The sequence below is a fragment of the Aulonocara sp. 'chitande type north' Nkhata Bay genome, linkage group LG3 (assembly GCF_057382095.1).
Source record: "Aulonocara sp. 'chitande type north' Nkhata Bay isolate Kocher_YH1m ecotype deep benthic linkage group LG3, A_spYH_male_GT1.1, whole genome shotgun sequence".
Lineage (NCBI taxonomy): Eukaryota > Metazoa > Chordata > Actinopteri > Cichliformes > Cichlidae > Aulonocara > Aulonocara sp. 'chitande type north' Nkhata Bay.
The window spans coordinates 74,205,580-74,231,380 of NC_141346.1; the positions used below are offsets into that span (position 1 = coordinate 74,205,580).

Below are 25,801 nucleotides of genomic sequence, written 5' to 3' on the forward strand. Positions count from 1 at the left end.
GTTGGGTAAATGTTTATAACTTGAAATGCAAATATAAATTGTACATTTTGTAAACAGATACAACTATTTATCTAAAAATGCAGCCAATACACCTGCTGTTTTTTCATTTTCTACAACCATTTAAAATAGCACTCACCTTCCTTCATTTCCACAGTGTAACATCCACCCACCTGTGTAAAATCAGAAATTCCCATGGTGTTGTTCAAAATGTGCTCTGGCACAATCATAAGCATCGCTTGCTGCTGTAAACAAGAAGAAAGCCGGTCCTGCTATGGGCTGAACCATTTGTTAATGTGGAGGGGGGGACACTATGGAATATATCCAGTTCTAGCATTTATATTCACTGCTGACTGTAACTACGCTCAAACTGTTAAACTTATTTTAATAAACAACACTGTCATATGCAAAACTGGGGTGGCACTTGGGGTGGCAAGGGATCATTTTAGGGTGGCACTTGCCACCCCATGCCACCCTTCTAGATCCGCCCCTGCTGATGAAGCCAACAGGTTCGCTTCATTTGCAAAAAGCAGATATGAGTTTCTGAGGCCACAGTCTTCTGTGGCAGAAGGGGAATCAGGGGAAGCCCTGGAGGAGTCCACCACCCACCAGAAACAGGTCTGAGCTCTCACTGCAGTGGTAAAGGGGCTACACAGCCCACATGAGGCTGAGGGATGCAGCCTTCTGTCAGACTGTCACTAACACAGAGAAACACCCGTGTACACTCATACTCATGGGCACATACACCAATCAGCCTCGACCCTTTCTTCCTTTGCATTTGTGGTTTGGTGCCATAAATGCACAACATAGAAGAGCCACCTCGACGGGACAACACTCAGCGGTTCATCTGTCTCTCTTCCACAGCATGTCTTTATCCTGTCTTCCTTCTCTCACCCAAACCAATCACAGCAGATGGCCCCGCCCCTCCCTGAGCCTGGTTCTGCTGGAGGTTTCTTCCTGTTAAAAGGGAGTCTTTCCTTCCCACTGTCGCCAAAGTGCTGCTCATAGGGGGTCATATGATTGTTGGGTTTTTCTCTGTATCTATAATTGTGCGATCTACTGTACAATATAAAGCGCCTTGAGGCGACTGTTGTTGTGATTTATATAAATAAAATTGAATTGAATTAAGAAGCTCAGAAACAAAAGTGTCTGGACTTTTTTAAGTTTCTTGAAGACATTTCATCTGAGAAGCTTCTTCAGTTTTACACTGTGTGCACAATTATTATGCCAGAACTATTTTTGAGGATTAATGTCATTATGGACCAAGGACAGTACTCTGGGTCTCCTGCAGAACAACTCGAGCTGTGATACCTGAATGAAGAGCCTCTGCTGCTTTAAAGAAGGAGGCTCGAGGCAGCGGTGAGGTGCAGACCAACCAGCTTTTATTCAGCAACTTTAACAGAAGGATCAGAAAAATAAAACTATACAGCACAGTGATGCTGACTGAAGCCACAGCATTAAACTAAACAAGCATCGGATCATCTTTAACAACATCTAATAAATAATGACAACTATTTAATCCTGTATTTCCTACAATAAAGCCTGTTCAGATATTTGTTGCTGATGGAAATGTAAAAGGCTCCCAGGAACCAAAGGACAAAAACAGAGGCAACAGTCACAGCTGCAAAGGATCCCCTAACACATAAACTGGTTCGAAGATATTTTCTAGCTCTGCAGAGGAGCTTGATTGCACGGACAGTAAAAAGTGGATTCAATAACAGCAGCGAGCGCTGAGTGATATAACGGTGCTGCGAGCAGCAGTGCAAAGGCTCACACAGAGACAGCAGCTACACTGTGTGTGGATGTGATCCACAGTCACAGCTGTGGGTTTCAGTCAGTGTGTCTCTAACTTCATGGTCACATTTCAAAGCTTATTGGAGCCAGAAGATGTTCAAGTAAAAGATTTATTGCTGTACTCGTCTACCAGGATAACAGGAGGTTCATAAAGCTGTGTAATACTTCAGCTTTCCATCATGGAGTAGTAGTTGTGTCCCTTTGTGTTTATTAGTGTGTTCACACGTCTACTTTAACTTCACTCTGTAATGAAAGGATTCAAATCCCTGATAAATACATACATGCTGACTCTGAGTCTCAGTGAAGGAGGAAAGGATGGATGAAGGCAGCCTAGTGTGGGTCATGTGTGTCCAGCAGTCATCCAGGGCCTGGATCCATCTGTAACAGGAAGACAAAGTCCAGCCTGTAATCATCCTATCAGGCACAGCGTTTCCATCCAGCATCCTGACGACGCTAACAACCCGTCAAACGTCTCCTCTGGTCCACAGAAGTCACACTTCCTGTGTCATGTTTACCTTTTTAAGTGTGCTATTCAAGCCTGTGTGACCAACTCTGACTCTCCAGATTCCATCCTGGTCTCTGCTGCAGCTTCTTCTACACGACTGTTTTCTGTATAATAATATCTGCCTTTCCCGTCTCTGTCCCAGTGTGCCTGCCACTCGTCCTTCATCTTTACCTTCATTATACTCTTCACCTCACTTTCACTGTATTTTATAGTCAAACCTGCACGACTTCTTCTTGCTGCACCTTTTTAAACTTATCGTCCTGTTCATTGCATCAACACCGATATTCACAGGGAGCCATAAGAAATCCACTTCTATCCCTCTGTGTTTGATTCTATACAGTAAATGAAGTATATCAAAAACAATATGTTGCCTAGAGTCTGAAGACATATCACCTGTACTCACTAGCACGCTGCTAGAGTCCCAGCAAACCACATACCTCCATATTAGTGCGTCCTCCACCCAGTTCAAGCCAGTAACATCACTACCAGCTCCCAGTATAAACTGCCACATCATCTGTAATTCTTTTACTCATCACCAAACTTATTTGTGGGAGAACAAATGCAGCAGCCGTTCTTTTATCTGACAGTGTTGACGCATCAGTAAATATCCTCACATGACCTGAGGACTTTCCCACTATATGAACCTGCTTTTAGTCGCCCCTCCTCCCTCGCCACAAGCTTCCTTTACAACATAACTTATAAAAAACAACTTTATTGACAATCAGCAATAACAATTACAGACAGTCTAGAAGAAGAATCACATGATCAAGGAGCAGAAGTTTATGGTTTTAATAGCTTTTACATTTTGGGAAAGTTTTAAAAACATTGTTTGGTTTTCTTTCTAAAGCGTTGAAAGGACGGCTTTGCATCAGAAAAGTAAGATCAGCAAATGAATCCATTAAAGTTCTTTTGCCTTGTTTGCAAAAGAAGCCAAACAACATTTGTGTTACAAAGAGAGACTTCAGAACAGATCAAAGATCACAAACATCAGGCACTGATGGAAACAGCCAAACACAGAAACAGAGGCACCAGCAGGTGAAGGAGGCCTGTTGTAGAAATGACTCTGAGTGCTCAGGTAGAAACGCATGAAGAACCAGTGCGTCTAATATTTGGAAACCAGTCTGTGTTTGAGCGTCCTGGATGAAACACAGATCATGTTGCAGAGCGAGGACGTCGTCTTTCCTCCCGAGTGTGTAACTACAGGACGTGTGCAGAAGGTTTAATCGTCCTCCTGACAGTTACTGATGAACGAGTCCTTCAGGGAGGCTCCAGGATCACTGTGGCTTTTACCAGCTGCTGCTAAACTGAGAGGTGTTGCTGCTTCATGTGTGAAGATGTTTGCATGGCTTTAACAGTGCAGACGTTCCTCATGTGCACCCATTTCATATGTTTTATTGTGATGTTTAGTAACATCTGCTTTCCTCCTTCAGGCAGACGATAAAGTGAGCTCAGCCTTAAACATGTGGAGAGAACGTTTGACCGACAGTCCTGGGACGACTGCAGAACAATGGTTTGTTTTTAATGATAAAGTTTCATAATGGAAATAAATGCTGAGCCTGTTTCATGATGTTGGCCCTGCAGCATCAGGCAGGATTAATACTGTAACAAACGTGTGTCACAGTTATAATGACTTTAAATGAAGACTTGGGTTGGATGGAGATGTCAGCTGGATTTGTGCTGACTGTCACTTTAAATGTTTTCAGTTCAGCTTCTAAATCTACTTTTGTATAATGTTTGCTGAGTTTTGCACTTCATGACGCTTTTAAGAAGAGCCAATAAATCCTGACTTTACACAAAAATAAAGGTTTAATGTGTTTAGTGTGACAGTGGAGGAGAGCGCACATAATAAGAGTCATTAACAGAATGGTGACAATTATAATCTGTCTCATTTTAGGAGCAGCTCACAGGCACAACAGACTACAGAGCAATCAAAGCACCAGTTAAACGTCCATGTGACCGGCTTACAGCCAATGAACAATCAGTCCCCACTGTCCCCACCAACATCACTGTACTGGAAAGACTGTGCTGCCATGGTCAGAGATGAACTGGTACTAAAATGTAAGGCAGCTGATGTGTGTGGCCTTAGCAGCACAAATGCATCACGGCTGCAACGCTGCAGTGTGTTTAAACATTTGAACATTTCTGTGGCTTCAAACCAGCAGCTGCTCTGTACTCAGTCGTGTTTGTGTGTCTGTCAAAGTGATTGTTGTCTTTAAAAAGCCTTTTGTGTTTGAGTTTTGTGAGCAGTGCCGAGCTTCTCTGTAGTCTAAGCTGAGTCGATATATTTGATTCCATGTTTGGTGTGATTTTCAAAGTCAGCAGCAGCAAACGCTGAACAAGCAAAGTTTGGGCCCATCAGAGACAGCAGTGGACCTGCTGACCTGTAGGTGTTGGAGGTGTTTGTGTGCAGCTGTGGGTCAGTCAGCTTTATTTCACTTATCCATGACAGAGCGCTGTTAGCTGTGAGTTAACATCCACTGAGCTGTTTCATCTACTCTGTCACTGCCAGCAAGCAGAGCCCAGGGTTGGCTTCATAAGCTGGACGTGGCCTTGCTCAAGGGCACTTTAGCAGCACGTTCCCAGCAGTAACAGAAGGATTCAAACTGGTGACCCTGGAGTAGGAATCACCCAGAAAAGTCACCTTATGCCAGAAGTTTTAGTGAGACGGGAACAACATTACAGCTCTGATGTCATTGACCTGTGCAGTGAGGACATATTGAACTGTGAGGACACAGCTTATAGGTTCAACACTGACCCTGGGTCAGCATGTGCAGGTGACATGGTGTTGGTGTCACCACTACAGACAGCTCAGGTTCAACTGGTTCTTCTTTGATTTGCTTCTATAGCACCAAGGTTGACACCAGTCTGGTCCAGTTAGCATCTGAATCCATAAACGTGTGAGCTCGTCCCACCAGAGGACGTCAGCATCATGGGGATAATGTCTACAGCAGGAAAACACAGGGACAGTTGGGTTTGCTGCACGTCTGGAACACACAGTTAGCTCAGATATGTTCATGTCGCTAACACCAATACAGTGACTGAGTGCTCTATAGCAGCTAATGCTAACAACTGTAACACTGCTGTTTGTCATGGTTTTCAGACCAAATGATAACAAACGTTGGGAAAAGTGAAATATTGGAACATGAAATCATAAATTATTACATTTAAACAACAATAATACAGCTAAATTTCCCCTGTTGGCTCATAAGCTGCTCACCTGGATGCTACATCAGTGCAGTCCTCTCTGAACATTAGATAATCAACACACACACACTTATTGTTGAGAGGCTGACTTCACTAAACTCACAGAAACTCTTAAGAAGCTCCTCAAATGATGACTTTGGAGTTTTGTGTTACTGTCAGTGTATAAAAGCTAGAAAAGGAAGAAAAGCAGGAGAAATGATCAAAGTGCTGCTGTGTGCAGGAAGAACTACAACATGTTAGTGAGAAACACAAACAGGGTGTGAAACACACTCCAGAGGAAACGCTGTGTGCAGGCTGTCTGTGACTTCCTGTATCTCTGCCACAGACTGGGACAGACACCAGTGAAACCAGTCACTGTGGTCATGTGCTTGTAGCCAGCAGCCTGTGATGTGAGGCTGCTTGAGTCAGTCGTCTGCTTCCACCATGTAAACCTTGGTGTCTCCTACATGCACAGATGTTTCCTGCAGACTGTGCTGCTCCAGCTGTCACACAGATGTTGAATCAGCAACATCTGTGTCACGTCCTCCCTGGTCCCACAGATAACAGGCTGCATACAAGAGGCTCACCTCTGCTACCTGCTGCTCCACTCCCCATCGCTGTTTTGGCCACGCCTCCCGTTGGTCAGCAGGTAAAGGTGAAGCCTGGGACATGGAAGCCTTTACAGCAGAGCTTCATGGGCCTGTCCAGCAGCAGACTGAGGAGAGAAAGGTGACAGAGTTCGCTGTTACAAACAGTTTCTCAGCTTTGATCTAAAAGAGCTTCTTTCCTGTTAAAGCAGCTGAGAGTGAGCACATGTTCTCCCCCTGAGGTTCTCATGACAGAGGAAGAACTCACAGCTGAGGAGGACCAGGATCTCCATCCACTCACAGTCCCTGCAAACAAAACCACCATTTGAACTTTAACATCTGTTGTCAATTCTTGTGTCACTCAGCACATCTCAGCTGTTCCTCTGAGTTTCTTATGAAAGTCTTCCTGTGATTGGCTGTTCACAGACACATGACTACATGAATCAGCTCCACATGTTCTCAGCAGCAACATCTGGGCAGCTGTGACAGGTTAAAGACAACATGTTTCTAAGTGCAATTAGAAGAAGAAGCCAGTAAAGACGCGTCTGTGATGCAAAGCAACAGAAGAGCAACGTGAGCCACAGTAAGTGATGGAGGATGAACTGGTCCTGTCTCTGTTGGTGGGCTCGTATACTGGCAGGAAGGAAGCTTCTCTGGGATTTCTCCCTCAGCACCAGTGAAGCCTCTGTTTCTGTCACTATTGTCTCTTTGAACTGTGATTATTTTGTGCTTTCACAGCATTTTCCTGTTTCATGGTGTTTTAGAAGCAGCAGTGTGTGTGAGCTCTCAGGGCCACCGTCCATCCTGTATACTTGTTGTTTGTAGTGTCACCAGTGCAGTGATGACCACAGGGTGGCGCTGTGCTGCATCACAGGCAGCCTGAGCTGGGCCTGTTCCATATAACATATATATCAGATGATGATATGAAAGATCGTTTGTTTCATGGTGTAAAATATGTTGCATGGTTGTGATGCTCACTGTAGTGTCTGTATTAAAGTTCTCTCTTTCTCTTATATTTAATATAACCACACTACGGACGCTCGTTAGCAACAACGCCGGTAAAACCATCTCGTGGCTCCGCCGTCCGCTTCTTTATTTTCCACATAAACCTTTCACAATAAAGCTCAAGATCCTATTGAGACTTTTCAAAATAAAACGAATCACATGAAAGAGCATGCAGAGAGTTTAGGGATGAAAAGCCAAAAAGAGCCGTCAGGGGCTAAAACATGAATGTTACAACAGGCTTTTCCCCGCAGCACGCCGTGTGATAAATACTCACAAAGACTCACAAACGTGTCGTTTCATGCGTCGGTCAAACACTCGACACCCAGCAAGAAACACTTCAGGGAAGTTCATCTGCCCGTGATTCAGAAAATCGCCATAAACGCTCCATATTCACCTTTACATGGAATATAAAGGGAAAAGAAGAAACACAGTGCTGTGTCAGCGTTAGACATATAGATATATCCTTGCTTTTAATACATTTGAAGGTGGGTGGGAGAGGTGCTTCTCCGCGTAGTCTACGGTCTCTTTGGGATCGCTAAAGCTTTTCCTCACATCACCATGGGTCACTAACAGCTTTGCAGGGTATAGCAGTCTGTACCTGACGCCGGTCATCCCATGTAGTCTTCCTCTCATATTTGCAAATGCGGCTCTGCGTTTCCAACAGAGGGAGGGAAATCTGGGAGGATGTTTATTTTAAAAACCCTTATACATCAGGTTCTTCTTCTCTGCAGCTTTCAGCAGAATTTCCTCACCAATGTGGTAGTAGTGCAATCTCAAGATGATGAGGAAGATGACTTTGTTTGGGACGCTGGCGATTCACTCTATGTGCTCGATCGATGAGTGGCTTCTCCTCGAGAGATAGCGCCTCCGCCAACAGGTGTGAACCAACTCAGTCATCTTGGGTCCCTCTGTGCCTTCTGGTATTCCTGCAGTTCTTAAATTATTCCTCCTGGAGTGCCTCAAGAGCTCCACATCTCTCATCTAACTTCTTTACCTCCGCAGACAAACGCTCCACAGTGGCCTGGAGAGTGGCGATGGTGTGAGAGTGGTTCGAGGCACAGTCCTGCAGTTCAGTCAAAGTGTTATCATGCCTGGCCACGTCGCTTTTTATGTCCGAAATTGAGGGCTGGATGCTCTGGTTCAAGGATGATATCTCGCCTCCTATGGTGGTAGAAATCTCTAATATGCAAGTGTCCAGTGCTAGTTAGTTAGTTCTAGTTCTAGTGGGGCTTTATTTGATGATTCTAGTGTGTGTTACATTGTTGTCATATTGTTGAGTCGCAGAGCTGTACAGTGTTACAGTTTCTGTAGAGTCTGGTATAAGGAACTCAGATCCCTCTGTGAATAATGTTCACTGAAACTGATCTGTAGTTAATGAACTAGTCAGGATTTACACTAGAGAATGTTTCTGCCATTACATGGCCTGTATTTGTAGAGCGCTTTACTCGTCCCTAAGGACCCCAAAGTGCTTTTTTGCCCAAGGACACAACGACCGAGACTGTCCAAGCCGGGGCTCGAACCGGCAACCTTCCGACCCCAAAGTGCTTTACACATCCAGTCATCCACCCATCACACACTCACACAAGTTCAGTTTTTCATTGATTATGGTCCCAAGATATTTATATGATTGTACTTGCTCTATTTTCTGACCTTTAATTAAAGTGACTCCGTGCCCATTTTGTTGTTTCCTAAAATCAACAACCATGTCTTTTGTTTTAGATATGTTCAGCTGGAGATAAGACTCCTCCCACCACTGAACAAAGTCATCAATGACTGGGCCGTGGTTAGTTTCACCCTCTTTCAGTAAGCTGACAATAACAGAGTCATCTGCATATTTAATAATGACCCTGTTTTCATGTCTGCCCTGACACATGTTTGTATAGAGAGTGAATAATAAGGGCGATAGGACGCAGCCTTGAGGAGAACCTGTGGAGGAGAACACTGGGTCAGACAGAACCCCATTTATTCTCACTCTTTGTGACCTGTCAGTTAGAAAATCTAAAATCCAGCCCAGCAGGTTTTTCCTGATTTCAAACTGTTCTAAAAGTCTGTTAATTAAAATATGGGGCTGTGTTGTATTAAAAGCCGAAGAAAAATCAATGAAAAGAAGTCTTGCAAAAGTCCCTTTACTCTCTACATGTTTAAGAATCAGATTTAGTAAAGTCAAAAGTGCGTCCTCCACTCCTCTGTTGGGCCTGTATGCAAACTGCATTGGATCCAGCTGACCTTCAGTCTCTTCATAATCACATTTCTGATGATTTTTTCAAAGACTTTCATGACAACTGAAGTGAGGCAACAGGCCTGAAGTCGTTTAGATTTAGGGACAGGAACCACGACTGCTTCTTTGCAAAGAGAGGGCACATGTTGTGTTTGCAAGGATTTGTTAAAAATAACCTGAAATATAGGCCTGAGTTCATCAGCACAAGATTTAATTAGGCGGCCACTAATATTATCAGGACCTGGCTCTTGTTCACATTGACTGTATGAAAGGCCTTTTTAACATCGCTGAGTTCAATGATAAAGTGCTGAGTATCTCTCAGTTTCTGTTTCAGTTCCCAAATATCCTCGCTGAAATCAGAAGAACTAAAGCGAGCATAAAACATGTTTAAAGCATTTGAAAATCTCTGTCTGAATTAAAACATCTAAAATGACCTGACTGCTGCTCTGGGGATTTTGAAACCCTGCTATGGTTTTCATACAAGTCCAGGCAGACCCAAAAGTTTTTGCAGCAAATTTGCTTTCAAGAAGGTTTTTGTCTGTTTTGCTTTCAAGATCTCGATTTTCATTTCCTTGGTAGCTGTCTGAAAATCGGTAACAGCCCCTCTTTAAAGGCCTGTCTCTTTTTCCTTAAACAGGATTTGACACTTTTAGTGACCCATGGCTTATTGTTAGCGTAAATTTTAACGCGCTTACGGGGTATAATCATGTCTTTACAAAATACTGCACAGGAGCTAGTAACATCCACCAAAGCGTCGAGATCATCTCCACAAGACTGAAGACGGGGCTGTACGAAGTCACTTTATCTCTACAGGACTGTAAGCTGTCGTCTGTGAGGCGTGAGCGTGTTTGTTTGAACACAGTTCACGGTGGAGAACAGCTGCTGACATAATGTGGATCCGAAGATCCATAACTGGCCTACCTGGGGCTGAAAGTCTCCATAAATGCAGGCGTTTCGGCGGCTACACCGGCTTCCACGAGTGTGACGCTTATTTTGAGAAAATAATAGAATATAAATGTATTTTTATATTTCAATATCACAATAATCTTCCAATGTAGAACTACAAGTTAAAAAAGAAGTAACATAAATCAAATCCACTTCAGCTAAATACTTCTCATTTATTTCCATCTTACATGCTGTGACTGCAGCCATTCCCACATCTCTGTGAATGGGACTCATGGACATGGATCAGTGGTTGTTGATCAATGGTCCTGAGAATCTGCATAATTAAGATGAAGGAACGGAGCTCCCAGCCCATCGTTCCTGCAGCTGCTTTCAGTCTTTATGCAAATGTCCTGTTTGTAAGACTGAAACCTGCAGCTGAGACTGAAGACGTCACCTGATGATGACGACACGTTTCTCCCACAAAACGCTGCGTCCAGATGAACAGAAGCAACAGACTCACTTTCCTGGATGATTGAGATGCATCAAGACTTCATTGTGTGTTACTTCTCATTCAGCACAGACACATTATTCCTGTTAGGTCATGTCAGCTGTCACTCAGTACAAGCACAACTGTGAACAACACAAACTTCTCTTCAATGTGTCACAGAAACACTAAGTGTGAGAGCCTGTATGACACACAGGACAGACTGTAAGCTCTGCTGGCTGCACAGCACTTTGTAGCAGTTTTCCAACATGTCCTCCACCCGTGATGTCAGTGGTGGGACCCCAGTCACAGCACTCAGCACCACCTCCTTTAAATGGATTTTATAGCAGTTCCTCCTGTTACTCGGTGCAACGCTTCTTAAATGTGTTTTTGCAGGATAAAACACAGCAGGTGGTGTAGAGAGGACGTCAGCTGACGGAGCAGAGGGAGGCAGACTGTGGATAAATGACAGAGTGAGAGGAGAGCAACCATGACAGAAGCACAGGTGTGGCAGATAGAAGTGGCTTTATAGACACTTATTGTCAGTCCTCGTGCATGCTGTGGAAATAAGTGTCTGTGTCATGAGGTGACATGTGAGCTTATCTTTGGTCAATAAAGCTGAACGACCAGTTTTCACTTTGCTTGTTACGCTTGTTTAGTGACGTCTGGGTTTCTGTGGAGCCCGAATTTTGATGAGTTCTGGTGAAATCATCTGAGATCATCTGAGCATCGGTGAAGAGTCAGCAGAGAAAGTGTGGGACAGAAGTTTGCTTTGGACACATGGACTGAAATCAAAAAGTAACAAACAGGATTTCCAATGGACAGTATGGAGAAGTGAAAGTACACAAAGGCTGTGCTGGAACACGTGTGTTACACTTTTTGACAGCTGAGAACAAAACACAATATTTTGCATCATCTCTGCAGTGTCTCTTCTTTCCTCTGCTGTTGTGCTTTTAGCTCCAAACTGTTTCAAATGGTTTGTCAGCAAGCTGACCTCTGACCTCTGCAGTACTAACTCCTGACCCGTACAAAGAGCGGGCGTTTCTGACCTTTGACCTGCAGCTGTATGTCTCTCAGTCTCAGTTCTTCTCTCCGTCACTGATGGAGCAGGTGTAGTTGCTGCTGACAGTCAGTCGTTTGTTTCCTCAGAGTGAGGCTGAAGTCTGAACTGTTCAGAGCATCAGGTCTCATCAACGTGCGCTGCTGTAACGCCGCTTTGTCCTCTGAGATCACCAGGTATGAAACCTGAGTGCTGACAGAGCAGCATGTTCCCCCTCATTCACCTCCACCACCACAGCCAAGGCATGCTGGGAAACTGAGGACACACAGACGGAGAACTGAAGTGTCTGCTGTGTGTTCATCTCAGAGTCCTCACAGGTGACACATTAGCTCCAGAACACCAAGCCAGGTGTTTGAAGCCTGACAGGGATTCTTCCCATCCAGAGGGAGGATTTAGCTGCACAACAATGAACATTAGTGTGTAGTTTAGAAACACAGACTGTGCCTGCACTGCATCTAGTGAAGAAAAGTGTTACTGCGAGAGAACCAGGCTCCTTTAAAGCAGCTGATATTAAGGTTGAAAAATCAACAATAAGCTGATGTAATCAACGTTTCACAAAATGGTCAGCAGCTAAAATCTGGAGCCGTTCTTTGGTGGTAATTAACAGTTTGTTCTTGTTAGCTAATTATGTAATTAAAGGTAGCAGCAGAAGCCTTGTGTTGAAAGCCCATTCACTCACACATTCACACAGTATGTGTGTGTCTGTGTTACACTGTGGACATCCCTTCTGTTGGAGCGCCATCTTGTGGCAGGTTTAAGAAATGTTCTTCTTGTAAATCCAAACTGATGCACCTCCATAGCAGACTGTGGAGGCTTTCAGTGACATGAAGACTTGATTTATACTGTCATATTCTCCTGTTACACAAAGCACAGCACGCTGAACATGGATGAACTGAAACTCCCAGCATCTGACTGAGGAAAAGCACAAATCATTCTCACACTGACTCCTGCTTGATTTTAGATTTGCTTTCAAATCCTCACACTTTCATATGAAGCACTAAATGGGCTCCAGACTGTTTATCTCAGCTTCCTGTCAAACACACTGCTGCTCACACCGAGGCTCAGTTTACTCCTCCAGCCTGGCTTAACCTGCTGTCTGTTAAAAACAGTCCCACACTCCTCTGTTTAATCCTTCTGATCAGACTCTTTGATTTTGTATTGTTTTTACCTGAAGTTGTGTTTTTGACATGGTTCTGTCTGTGAAATAAAGCTCACACACACACTGCTACAGTCCTTCATACACTTAGAAACGAAGCTGCTCCTTTCCTCAGTGCTGACACATAAAGAAGAGTTGCTTTTATATCCAACACGTCTCTGTTCCAGAAAACAGCTTCAGCAGCCTCTGAGTCTGAACTTGGAGTTGGTTATAAGCCACAGGCCTGTGTGCACAGCAATGAGGAAATATAATGCAGTAAGTGAAACATGGATGTGTGGAACAGATTATCCCAAAGGTTGATTCTGTTCATCTGGACGTTCTCAGTGAAACATTTGGTCTCTCGGTCAGGTGACTCCTTTAGTCTCAGCTGACTGCAGCTTTCCAAACCTTTGTCACTGGATCACTCACTTCATCTCCAACGTGTCCCTGACACAGACAGCTGGAGCCGTTACAGCAAAATCATTGATCATCGTTTTTAGAACATTAGCTGGTGTTGGTGGGCAGGCTAGCAGTGCTAATTGTTAGCACTAGTTCTGCTGCTCTCCCTTTGTCTCTGTTATTGTTGGTCTTTAGTGAACAATAGAAAGTGTCTTCATGAGACTGTTGCCTAATGTTCAAATGTAGATAACACCACCTGCACCAACCTGTTACACAGCACAACCCTCTGGTGTAGCTTTGGCTGGAGCACATATTGGCAGCTCCAGTGACATCACCACTCCATGGTGACATCATCTCTACAGACTGTGGCTGTTACATATCCTCACCTGGTAATAATAAGACTGTCCTCAGCTGCACACAGCTCCAAGATGAACAAACTGAAGTAAATACAAATTAGAGTTACCATAGATTGAAATCTTGTAATCAGAGCTAATTCTTAGTGAAACTCTCACAACATCATATCATGATCCTGGGTTAGTGTCTCGGTCTCAGATCACAACATCAGCACAGGCTTGGCTTGGGTGAGGTATTGAGTGGTTCTTGTCCATGACAGCTGCAGGTACAGTGCCATCAGCCATGCTGCACCACATGTCTGCCCAGGAACATTGTGTGGCTGAGTCTCATGTAAACATTGTGCTAAAGTGGTGGGAAAGTGGCTGCAAGCTGGCTGCACTGTGTCCAATACTCTCAGTATGATATCCACAAACCTCTGAGTGTCACAGAGTGGGCCTGTGCTCAGCTCAAAAAACATAAAAACAAAAGTAAAAGTAAAAGTGAGGTGAAGAGTATAATGAAGGTAAAGATGAAGGACGAGTGGCAGGCACACTGGGACAGAGACGGGAAAGGCAGATATTATTATACAGAAAACAGTCGTGTAGAAGAAGCTGCAGCAGAGACCAGGATGGAATCTGGAGAGTCAGAGTTGGTCACACAGGCTTGAATAGCACACTTAAAAAGGTAAACATGACACAGGAAGTGTGACTTCTGTGGACCAGAGGAGACGTTTGACGGGTTGTTAGCGTCGTCAGGATGCTGGATGGAAACGCTGTGCCTGATAGGATGATTACAGGCTGGACTTTGTCTTCCTGTTACAGATGGATCCAGGCCCTGGATGACTGCTGGACACACATGACCCACACTAGGCTGCCTTCATCCATCCTTTCCTCCTTCACTGAGACTCAGAGTCAGCATGTATGTATTTATCAGTGATTTGAATCCTTTCATTACAGAGTGAAGTTAAAGTAGATGTGTGAACACACTAATGAACACAAAGGGACACAACTACTACTCCATGATGGAAAGCTGAAGTATTACACAGCTTTATGAACCTCCTGTTATCCTGGTAGACGAGTACAGCAATAAATCTTTTACTTGAACATCTTCTGGCTCCAATAAGCTTTGAAATGTGACCATGAAGTTAGAGACACACTGACTGAAACCCACAGCTGTGACTGTGGATCACATCCACACACAGTGTAGCTGCTGTCTCTGTGTGAGCCTTTGCACTGCTGCTCGCAGCACCGTTATATCACTCAGCGCTCGCTGCTGTTATTGAATCCACTTTTTACTGTCCGTGCAATCAAGCTCCTCTGCAGAGCTAGAAAATAGCTTCGAACCAGTTTATGTGTTAGGGGATCCTTTGCAGCTGTGACTGTTGCCTCTGTTTTTGTCCTTTGGTTCCTGGGAGCCTTTTACATTTCCATCAGCAACAAATATCTGAACAGGCTTTATTGTAGGAAATACAGGATTAAATAGTTGTCATTATTTATTAGATGTTGTTAAAGATGATCAGATGTTTGTTTAGTTTAATGCTGTGGCTTCAGTCAGCATCACTGTGCTGTATAGTTTTATTTTTCTGATCCTTCTGTTAAAGTTGCTGAATAAAAGCTGGTTGGTCTGCACCTCACCGCTGCCTCGAGCCTCCTTCTTTAAAGCAGCAGAGGCTCTTCATTCAGGTATCACAGCTCGAGTTGTTCTGCAGGAGACCCAGAGTACTGTCCTTGGTCCATAATGACATTAACTTTGATTCATGTCAACACGAAGCCTGAACGTCTGTGATGAACACACTATCAGCATCACTGACATATTTCATCATTTAAAAACACTTCCTGTCACCGTGGTGGTTACAGTGACATCATGCAGTTTGTGCTTTGACCTCCAGAGGGCGACAAATCAGCACAGACAGAGAGCTCCATTCAAACTTTGCTGCCATCAGGAATAATTCTTCAAATATAATCATCAGTGTTTGAGCAGCTATGATATCAGGGACAATCTAGACATGTGTGACAATACTGAACATGTCACATGACACACCTCAAACATCATGTGATCCACTCTCAGTCTGCACTTTCAGTCATGACTTCATGAATTTATGATCAGTTTACTCCTGAAATATTCAAATGCTGCAGGGTGAAGAACAACAAAGTGCTGACACATGTTTGTGTTTCAAACAAGAAAACCAGCAGAAATAAATCATCTTTGGACAACATGACAGAGATTAGTGAGTTTCCAACTTGCACTTGAATGCAGCACAGACAGATTCTGATGTTCGTGGTTGTAAACGTGTCCTCAAACGCCGCTCTGACTCTTTCCTTCCTGCTCAAAGTTCCTCTTTTCTGAACTTGGTGTTTGTGCCTGACGCTGATCGTCTCCGTGTGGAGCTCCGTGTGAAGGTAACGTTAGCAGTGTGTAATGTTTCCTGGCTAACATCAGCTGTGTGCAGCTCAGTTCCAGCACAAATCTGCCGCTCCATAGTTCACGGTAACGGACTCATGAGGTCGACCGTTAAACGCTCTCCCGCCATTTTGTCTGTGTGCGCGGATGTGTACGTTTTTGTTACCACTGTCATCTCATCAATAGCCTATTTGTAAAAGATCTCTGTTCATAGTTTAGTTGGATTTTAAAACTCTGTAGTTGGACAGTTTTATTTTGGACTGATGCTAAAATTCTTGCTGATTGTTTCTGTCGAGGTTTTGTACTTGACATCCGCCATTTTGGATGTGATAAGCTGTAGAGAGTGCGTCCAAAAAGAGAAACCAGAAAGAGAACCTGTTTTATTAATAACCTCTTGCAAATAGAAGAATATGAAAAAAACAACAACAAATAGGATAAAACCTTTAAATTACTTGAATTTTTAAAATCACCATCATCTGTTAACACAAATTTGATCATTTCAAATTTTTGTTTTCATTTTCTCTTCCCAGTTACTTCTTTCTCATTCTCTTCATTCTCCTTGTCACCTTACGTCTCACTCCTTAACTGAAGTTATAGTTCTAACATAAGAAGTCCCACCAACGTCCTTTATTTAATCTCTGTGTTGTCACAGTTATTATCATCAGATCAGACATGAGACCCAGACAACAACATAAGTTTACAAGCTAACATCATGTCAGCTAACATTAGACGATAGCATCATAAACTTTAAATTACTTTGCCTCTGATCAACAGTTTGATTACATTCTCACATCACAGGTTTATTTGCTAAGTGTGAGTCCGCCCACATTAGATCCACTTTTCAGCAGGTGGAATAATTTGTAGTATATAGGTAATACATCAACAATGCTGCCGTGGCTAAGTTAGGAATATTTATAATGTCATTTCCAAAACTTGCATATGATCTGCAATTTGTAGCAGATCTACTGACTGTCACAGAGCAGCTGGAGCAGTCTCAAATGCAGGTCAGTCCACTGCTGCCCCCTGTGGCCAAGTGCCATAGCTACTGCTGGATGAACTCGTGACACATCTGCACCTGTTTCTATGAACACATTGAGTCTGAGTGGCTGCACTTACACTGGTGCATTCAACATATTGAAAGATGGCAGCAATGTGGATTGTCAAGACTCAAACCAACCATTGAGCAAAGACAGCAGCATCACTTGTTTCTGTTTGTTATACAGCCAGATTTACTCGTGACACACATGTGCAGCTGCTTTATCACCTATTCTGAATTTGTTTCAAGCACAATACATTTGTTACACATGTTGGGATATTGTGTTTGTTTTAAATGTTATATACCTGTGTGGTATGTGACTTGTGTTGCCATGACGCCAGGTCTCTCTTGGAAATGAGATTTTTAATCTCAATGAGATTTTTTTTTACCTGGATAAATAAAGGACTAATTTGTAACTTTCAGTGTTTTCTGGTCTTCCAAAAGAAAAAAAACCTTCAACTACATGACATGCAGTTGTGTATTTGTTTTCACCTTATCATACACTTGAAGTTTTACAAATCACCACTTCTTTAGTGAATATCATTTCAGTCTCAGACAACCTCGTTTCTCTTACAGAGGTTGAATGCACCTTCTGCGGATGGCGGTACCACACAGTGTGCGTGGACTTCCCCTGCACAGAAGGCAACTACAAATGCTGTGAATGCTAAATAAACAGAAACAAATGATCCCTGTTGTCTTTGCTTGATGATTGGTTTGAGTCTTGACAATCCACATTGCTGGGGTTGCATCTTTCAATGGCAGCAATGGCAGGTATCAGTGCTCAAAGCTTTTGTGTTTGTTTCCAACAAGTTGCCCACCTCGGGAAACAAAAATGTGTTCTTTTACTTGTCAGATGAACATATGAGACACTTTGACTCTTCAGTGCAGTGTGGAGCCTAACAAAGATCTGTTTTGTGTCCCAGCTGATCAGCAGGAGGAGGAGAGTCTGACGGAGCAGCAGAGGAACATTTTCAGCTACTTGGACTCAGCTCAGCCACTACAGAGGAAACAATGAGCTCAACACAGAAGGTGACAGACAGAGCAGGACCATATGACCAAAGATATTTATCACCATATACATTTGAACATTTGCCATAACGATGTAGCTGACGATAGAATTGACACCAGACAAAATACTTTACAGCTGCACAACTTTATTAAAAACCCATCAATGTATTTTCACTGAAACAAGCAGCTGTTGTTTATGTGCATTAAAGTTATATAAAAATGTAACCGTGCAAATGCAAATTGCTCGCTGACAGTTTAACCAAAAGGCGTTTCCAGTGGAAACTGGCCGACACATCCTGAGCATAACCATGTATAATATCCACTAAACTTCAGAAGAGGTTATACAGTCGTGGCCAAAAGGTTTGAGAATTGCATAAATATTGGAACCTGGAGAAGTTGCTGCTTAAGTTTTTATAATAGCATTTTGCCTGCACTCCAGAATGTTATGAGGAGTGATCAGATGAACTGCATCGTCCTTCTTTGCCATGAAAACGAACTTAATCCCCAAAAAGCCTTACCGCTGCATTTCATTGCTGTCATCAAAGGACCTGCTGAGACCATTTCAGTGATCGTCTTCTTAACTCAGGTGAGAATGTTGGCGAGCACGAGGCTGGAGATCATCATGGCTGTATCCCGATTCAGGTTCTGCAGCTTTAAAGTCCTCAAGGGTACTCAAAGACCGCTAAGGCCGAAGTGCGAGGCTCGTGAAATGGGACGTCTAGCCTCCGTCGCGCTGCCCAGGTTGCCTAGCAACCATGATACTAACAGCTGGAAACGTTTCATACAGCTTTGTTTGACAGAAATGAAGGAGAACATATTTAGTTCATTTGTTTCTACATGAGCTCTGTGTGATTTGATGAGTATCTGAGGCTGAGACCACAGGACTGTGAAACATGATTGTTGGGCTTCATTTCTGTGCTGAACAGTCGTTTAAGATTAGCTGTAAATAACAATTAGCTGATGTTGTTCATGAGACTAAAGTCATCTCACTGTGGTAATGTAAATATAATATGGCCAATATGATAGTTATTATATTAATCACTTCACTCACAGACAAGTATCTGTGACAGTGTGTATACAGATGTATCATATATAAGAGACAAATATTGTTCGTTTAATATGTTGGTACTAAATGTGGCTCAATGCTTACATATATGTGTAAAAAGCAAATGTAGGAGCTGTGATAACTGTGTCTGATAGAATGAAGAGTAGACTGATATAGGAAATATTCCTTTATTGGGTGAGAAAATCAGACCATGTCATAACTGCTGTAAGTCACACAGAATAGATATCAGAGCCTTAAACAGGCTGACGTCTGCTAAATGGGTCAAACTGGGCAGAAAGTCTACAAACACATAACATCCTTATAGAATATGATGTAACACTATAGATCAACTTAGCTCAGAATATATAAAGCATATAAACAGTTACAGCAATATGATGCAACAAACACAGCAGCTACTGATCCAAAATACTCAAAGCTTCATAGAACTGAAACCAACATTTATTTTAGCTCCATTCTGCTGCTGATACAGACTTTAGGTTTCTGAACATTAAACTTGTTGCTGCCTTTCATAGTGTGTAACTTGAAGGCCCTGAGTACTTTCTCCCACACTGGAAACACTGGGATGATCACATTATTTGAACATTACCTAATAAGACTGATTCAGCACAGACAGTTATGTTAAACTTTCCTAGCAGTCCTTCACAAACAGGGAACAGTCTGTCTATTCTCTCCATCTGTCAGCTGCTGCTGGCTCTTCCTCCTCCTCTTCCTCACACACTGCTGAGTTTGTCCTGGTGGATCATCAGGGGTGCAAAGCCTCACAGATGATGTGCAGCAGTGGGTCCCTCAGTCTGTTCTCACTCTGGACACTTGCAGTCGTCACACATGGAAATCAAATGTGTGATAAGCTGCAGGATTCAAACACAAGTGTAACTTATAAACACATGTTCATACTTTTATTCCACAATCAGAGAGAAAGAAACAGAGAGAGAGTGCAGGACAGACAGACAGGTGACAGTCTCAGGTGTACACACTGCTACACAACAGCACCAGAGAAGCAGGATTTAGTGTTTGTGTTATTACGAGTGTAAACAAGAAGAGTTCCAGATGGTGCAGTGGACACATGTGTGACTGCTGTGATTAAAGCATCTTTCTTTCAGCTTAACGAGTGAACCGTCAGCTCGTTCAAACACACGTTAAAGTGCGTTTGGCTCGACACCACCGAACAGAGGCAGCAATATAACACAGCTAACATTAACAGTGCAGTAAATCCTGCTTGTGCCGTGATGTTCAGGACTGCAAACCGAGCAGCATCACTGACTTTCAGCTTGTTGTGTTTGTGGATATATGACTGACTTTAATTATCCACAAAATCATCACATTCTCTGTCAGATGAAGGTCGACTATTGAACGGCGTATATTTTAAAGACTTTAAAACCAAGTTAACGCTGAAAGTACAAACATCACTAATGTCACATAACTCTGCCGACAAGGCATAGCTATGGCTATGAAATGCTCTTTGTGTATCACTTCTTCATTATGAAAGATGTCATTAATGCACTAGTAATGTCTCATCTGGAGTATTGTTCAATCATTTGGTCAGCAGCTAATAAGACAGATCTTAACAGACTTCAGTTAGTCCAGAATAAGGCGTCCAGATTAGTGTGAAGATGTTCATACTATACTAATATTGATAACATGCATAATAACCTTTCTTGGCTTCCTGTACAGGCTAAAATATTCTATGGCTTACTTGTAGTTCTAAAGAAAGCAATTCTGTTAAACACACCACATTTATTCTGCTCAGCTGCAGTATCCAGATGAAATACATCATCATATTACACAGTTTTCAACAAGCTGCAATTTAGTAAATGCTCGAGTTAAAAGTAACGTTTTGTAAAACTGTTACATTTAGAGCAACTTTTAAGTGGAATAAGTTGCCTTAAAAAATTAGAGAATTATTCAAAACTTCAATGAACACTTAAAAGCCGATTTACAGAGCTTTTAGTTGTTGTAAATATTGTAAGACATGATTTGTTTTTCAAATTTGTGTAATGTGCCTCAATGTTATTGATATTATTATTATTATTATTGATTGCTTATATTTGAACAATTGTGAAACCTCACTGTGGATGTAAGAGTGAAATTATGTGGATATCTTGAATCCACTTTATTGTGTAATATTTTATGTGAGTATTTGACGGAAGACGAGCAACATCTGTTGTGGAAGCTAACGGGGTTCCTTTAGAATAAACAAACATAGGATTTATTATCACTGAATAATTCTGTATAAATCTATACAAATTATAGAAATATGTAATAGGAAACAACAAAATAATCTAAATTATAAAATAATGTGTGTGTGTGTGTGTGTGTGTGTGTGTGTGTGTGTGTGTGTGTGTGTGTGTGTGTGTGTGTGTGCATGATTTTAGTGTTTGAACAGTCATGAATTATCTTTAACAGCAGGTTGGATGTAATGTGTTAGAACTACCAGCAGGTGGGGATAAGAGACCTTTAAGGTGTTTGGTGCCACGCTCCACCTTCAGGTTTGAAACTAGTGTTAATGGAGTTTGAAGGTTGAGTTTGTTCCACGACTGCATTTCACTCACTGCCTCTGTTTGTATCTCTGTCACTGCAGGACCAACATGGAGCCAGAAGTCAGCGCTCTCAGGAGGCCGACAAACCTCACAGAAGAAAGGGAGAGAAAAAACACACCTGTGACGAGTGTGGGAAGGGTTTTACTGTGAGGGCTAAACTAAAACAGCATCAGGTCATCCACACTGGAGAGAGACCGTTCAGCTGTGACTTGTGTGGAAAGTCTTTTTCCTTGAAGGGTTCCCTAAAAACACACCAACTCATCCACAGTGGAGTTAAAGCGTACAGCTGTGATCAGTGTGGCAGAGCTTTTACTCACAGTAGCCACTTACAGAGTCATCTAGTTACCCACTCTGGAATTAAGGCATACAGCTGTGATCAGTGTGGCAGAGCTTTTACTCAAAGTAGCAACTTACAGAGGCATCTAGTTACCCACTCTGGAATTAAGCCATACAGCTGTGACGAGTGTGGGAAGGGTTTTACTGTGAGGGATAAACTAAAACAGCATCAGGTCATCCACACTGGAGAGAGACCGTTCAGCTGTGACTTGTGTGGAAAGTCTTTTTCCTTGAAGGGTTACCTAAAACAACACCAACTCATCCACAGTGGAGTTAAAGCGTACAGCTGTGATCAGTGTGGCAGAGCTTTTACTCAAAGTAGCAACTTACAGAGGCATCTAGTTACCCACTCTGGAATTAAGCCATACAGCTGTGATGAGTGTGGGAAGGGTTTTACTGTGAGGGATAAACTAAAACAGCATCAGGTCATCCACACTGGAGAGAGACCGTTCAGCTGTGACTTGTGTGGAAAGTCTTTTTCCAGGAAGGGTTACCTAAAAAAACACCAACTCATCCACAGTGGAGTTAAAGCGTACAGCTGTGATCAGTGTGGCAGAGCTTTTACTCAAAGTAGCCACTTACAGAGTCATCTAGTTACCCACTCTGGAATTAAGGCATACAGCTGTGATCAGTGTGGCAGAGCTTTTACTAACAGTAGCCACTTACAGAGGCATCTAGTTACCCACTCTGGAATTAAGGCATACAGCTGTGACATCTGTGGAAAAACTTTCAGCCAGAGAGAGAGCCGAAATACACACCTACGCATTCACACCAGACATGATGTGTACTGCTGTGAACAGTGTGGCAAAGAGTTTATAACTCACACAGACTTACAACGACACATGTTTACCCACACTGAGGAGAGACCTTATCAATGTGACCTGTGTGAGAAGACTTTTAAATCTCCACGTCACCTGAGACGACACCAACAGATCCACACCAGAAAGAGACTCTACAAGTGCAGCTACTGTGAGGTATGTATTTATATTGTTATCTTGTCATTTTAGCCTGACTGTTTGGAACAACTCTGCTCATTAAACTGTGTTAGCATGTTAGCAATTCTACTGCATGGAAAAGCAGCTCTGAGTGATTATTCAGATTTTCCTTTCAGTTATGATTTTAGTATTACTGTAGTATTATGGTGGTAGTATTGTAGTTATTGCAGCCCAGTAAACTGAGTGTGTTAACTGAAACAGTCAAATGTAGTTGGACGTCTGCAGAGATGCTCTTTATTTCAGGCGACGTTCAGGATACAAATGTTGAAGGACTGACTTACACTGTCTTTGTGTCTTTGTTTAGAAGCAGAGCGACACAGATGGATCCAGTTCTCAACCCTGTCATCACTGTGGTGGTGGGAAAGACTTTCATTGTGACCTCTGTGGAAAAACTTTCAGTTGGCAAGCTGCCCTTAAAACACATCAACGTAGACACACTGGAGACAAACTGAAATACTGCAAAGAATGTGGGAGAAGCTTCACCACACCAAGTGAGTTAAAACAACATGAACTGATTCACAGTGGGGTTAAAAAGCACCTCTGTGATCAGTGTGGGTCATCCTTCACCACTGCAAGTCAGCTTAAATCACACAAACGAGTCCACACAGGAGAGAAACCACACAAGTGCAGACACTGTGAGAGAAGCTTCTCGCATTCAGGTCATCGTAACAGTCATGAACGAACACACATAGAAGGAAACTACAGCTGTGACCAGTGTGACAAGAGCTTCAGGAATCTCAGTTCATACTCTGCACACAAACGATCCCACGTTACTAATAAACTGTTTCACTGTTACCAATGTGCCCAAACATTCACCTCATTGTCTGCTCTGTGCAAACATCAGCGCGATCACTCAGGGCTGAAATCACTCCCATCACTGGATCACAGTGAATCTGAAGACACAGAAAGATCCTCTGGTTTCTGTGTCAGACTCAAAAAGCTTGAGATCAGGCTCCACAGAGTTCAGATAGAATCATTTAAACTTGTGTTGAACTGAACTGGTTGCTGGGCTGAACTTCTACATAATACAGATCTACATGGGATCTTCTTTTCTGTTTTTTACTGAGTCAGTTTTGTCCTTTTTTCTCTGTCCTGGTTTTGCTCGTCTGTAAATGATTGAAACTCAGTCAAATAGTTCATTGTTCTCCAGCAAAACGTTTTGGAAACTCATGTTTAACCTTTAAAACTCTGACATGTTTTAGCACACAAGGCTTCATCGGGGAGTTCACTCATGATTGGACCATGAGAACAAAGGTTTTTAGTTCTTTCAAAGAGAGTCTTGGAGATGTTTGATGTTTCTGTTTTTTCTACATAAAGGAATAAACTATTTTTCTTGCTTCATGTAGTGTGGAAGTTTTTAATGTTTCTTCATCTGTGATGTTCTTGAATGTGTTCACGTGAAGATGATATAAATAAACTCTTGTCAGAGATTTACAGTTATCAAACAGGTGAATAAACAACACTGAGACACTTGGAGACGGTTAACGTGCTGCACGGGTGAGGGCTCAGAGAGGACTCACACCGAGCTGCAGTAGTCGTTTATTATTTATAGCAGGGTGAAACAAGCATAGCAGTTTCCTCTAATTTTGCATATATGTGTGTGTGTGTGTCTAAGTTCGTATAAATGTCATAGGGTGAACTTCCTCTTTCTATAAACAGAGCGAGTAGTACATTTTGTTCTTTTCCTATTAAGAGTAAAATATGAACATATACTTTAATGCAACATAAAACTCATAAAAGCGTTTCTTCTTTAACATCCCCTCCTGATGTTAATATTTTTCACTTAATCATACTTTATTATCAGCCAACAATCACTTGCTTATAACATTTTCAATTGTAGCATCATTCAGTATGTGTGTGTGTGTTTCTATACTAAATCTTCTTCATCCGATTCATCTTCTAGTGGCAGTCCAACATAGGTAATTACTGTGGCCTGTACCATTTTGTCAATCATGGATCTTATGCATGGTAGGATACATGTAGAAAACAAGCACAATAATAGAAGCAGAACTCCTATCAGTACGAGTCCTTTTATCACGAGGGTCTTCCAGCTGCCACTCAGCAGCCAGGTCAGCCAGTCCTCATTGTTCGTGACATAGTCTTGTTGCTGCGCATTACTCAGTTGTCGCAACTTGTCTAGGGCGGTGGTCATGGTCAAGGAGTGCACGTTGTCCGGGATATAGGTGCAACAAGTGGTGTTGAATAAGACACAGAGGCCCCCTCTCTCAGCGAGAATCATGTCCAGGGCGACCCTGTGTTGCATGACCACTATTCTGATCGCGTTGATTTCCTCATTCTGAGCCTTATTTATCTTTGTTGAGCTGTTCAGGAAAAGTCCAAATCGGTAGTCAAGAGTCTCAATTCTTAACGTGTTTTTTCCAGTTCCGACCCATGGGAACAGTGAGTGCAGGACCTTCTGTCTGGTGGTCCACAACTTGAACTCCGCTGGTACATCACTGCCCCAGATTGGGTCATGGGGTTGCACGTCATCAGTGTTCCTCTTGCGTCGTGGTTGGTTCTGATGGAATACTCTGAATGTGTGGTCTGACACTAAAATTAGGGCGCAGAGTCCGGTACAAGAAAAGCTCACAACTAAGACAAAACTGCTCCTGCAAGGAAAGCTCACTGTTATGCATGCAAGTCATCAAGATGACATCATCAAGATGGCGCTGGAGTGACGGCAGCCTTTCCAAGTAGCTCTGCAACACCGCACCTTTTTGTTAACTTTAACTTTTTAGACTAGGCTTTTCAAACTTTTTTTTCACCTTCCTCTACTTATACCTCTTAGATATAGCGATACAAGATGGATAATGCACTTTTTAAAACTTCTGGAACCAG

General features: G+C 42.6%; 2 protein-coding genes across 2 annotated transcripts in view; both read left to right on the forward strand.

Annotated features, from left to right (window-relative positions):
* LOC147337001 (protein NLRC3-like) overlaps nt 1-25,801 on the forward strand; it is a 618,167-nt gene that overhangs the window by 280,511 nt on the left and 311,855 nt on the right. The gene's annotated exons all lie outside the window — the stretch shown is intronic.
* On the forward strand, nt 17,868-24,304 carry LOC147337010 (uncharacterized). The gene is made up of 4 exons (XM_086287253.1): nt 17,868-18,050; nt 21,674-21,910; nt 22,583-22,942; nt 23,268-24,304. Exons 1-4 carry the CDS (start codon nt 18,033-18,035, stop codon nt 23,958-23,960), a joined length of 1,308 nt encoding a protein of 435 aa, XP_086143379.1. The 5' UTR covers nt 17,868-18,032; the 3' UTR covers nt 23,961-24,304.

Bases quoted from the DNA above. Each gene is read 5' to 3' on its own strand.
- LOC147337010 (XM_086287253.1), top strand. The intron at 21,911-22,582 runs GCGTACAGCTGT...TCTGGAATTAAG, and splicing joins TCATCCACAGTGGAGTTAAA to GCATACAGCTGTGATCAGTG. The intron at 22,943-23,267 runs GTATGTATTTAT...GTCTTTGTTTAG, and splicing joins ACAAGTGCAGCTACTGTGAG to AAGCAGAGCGACACAGATGG.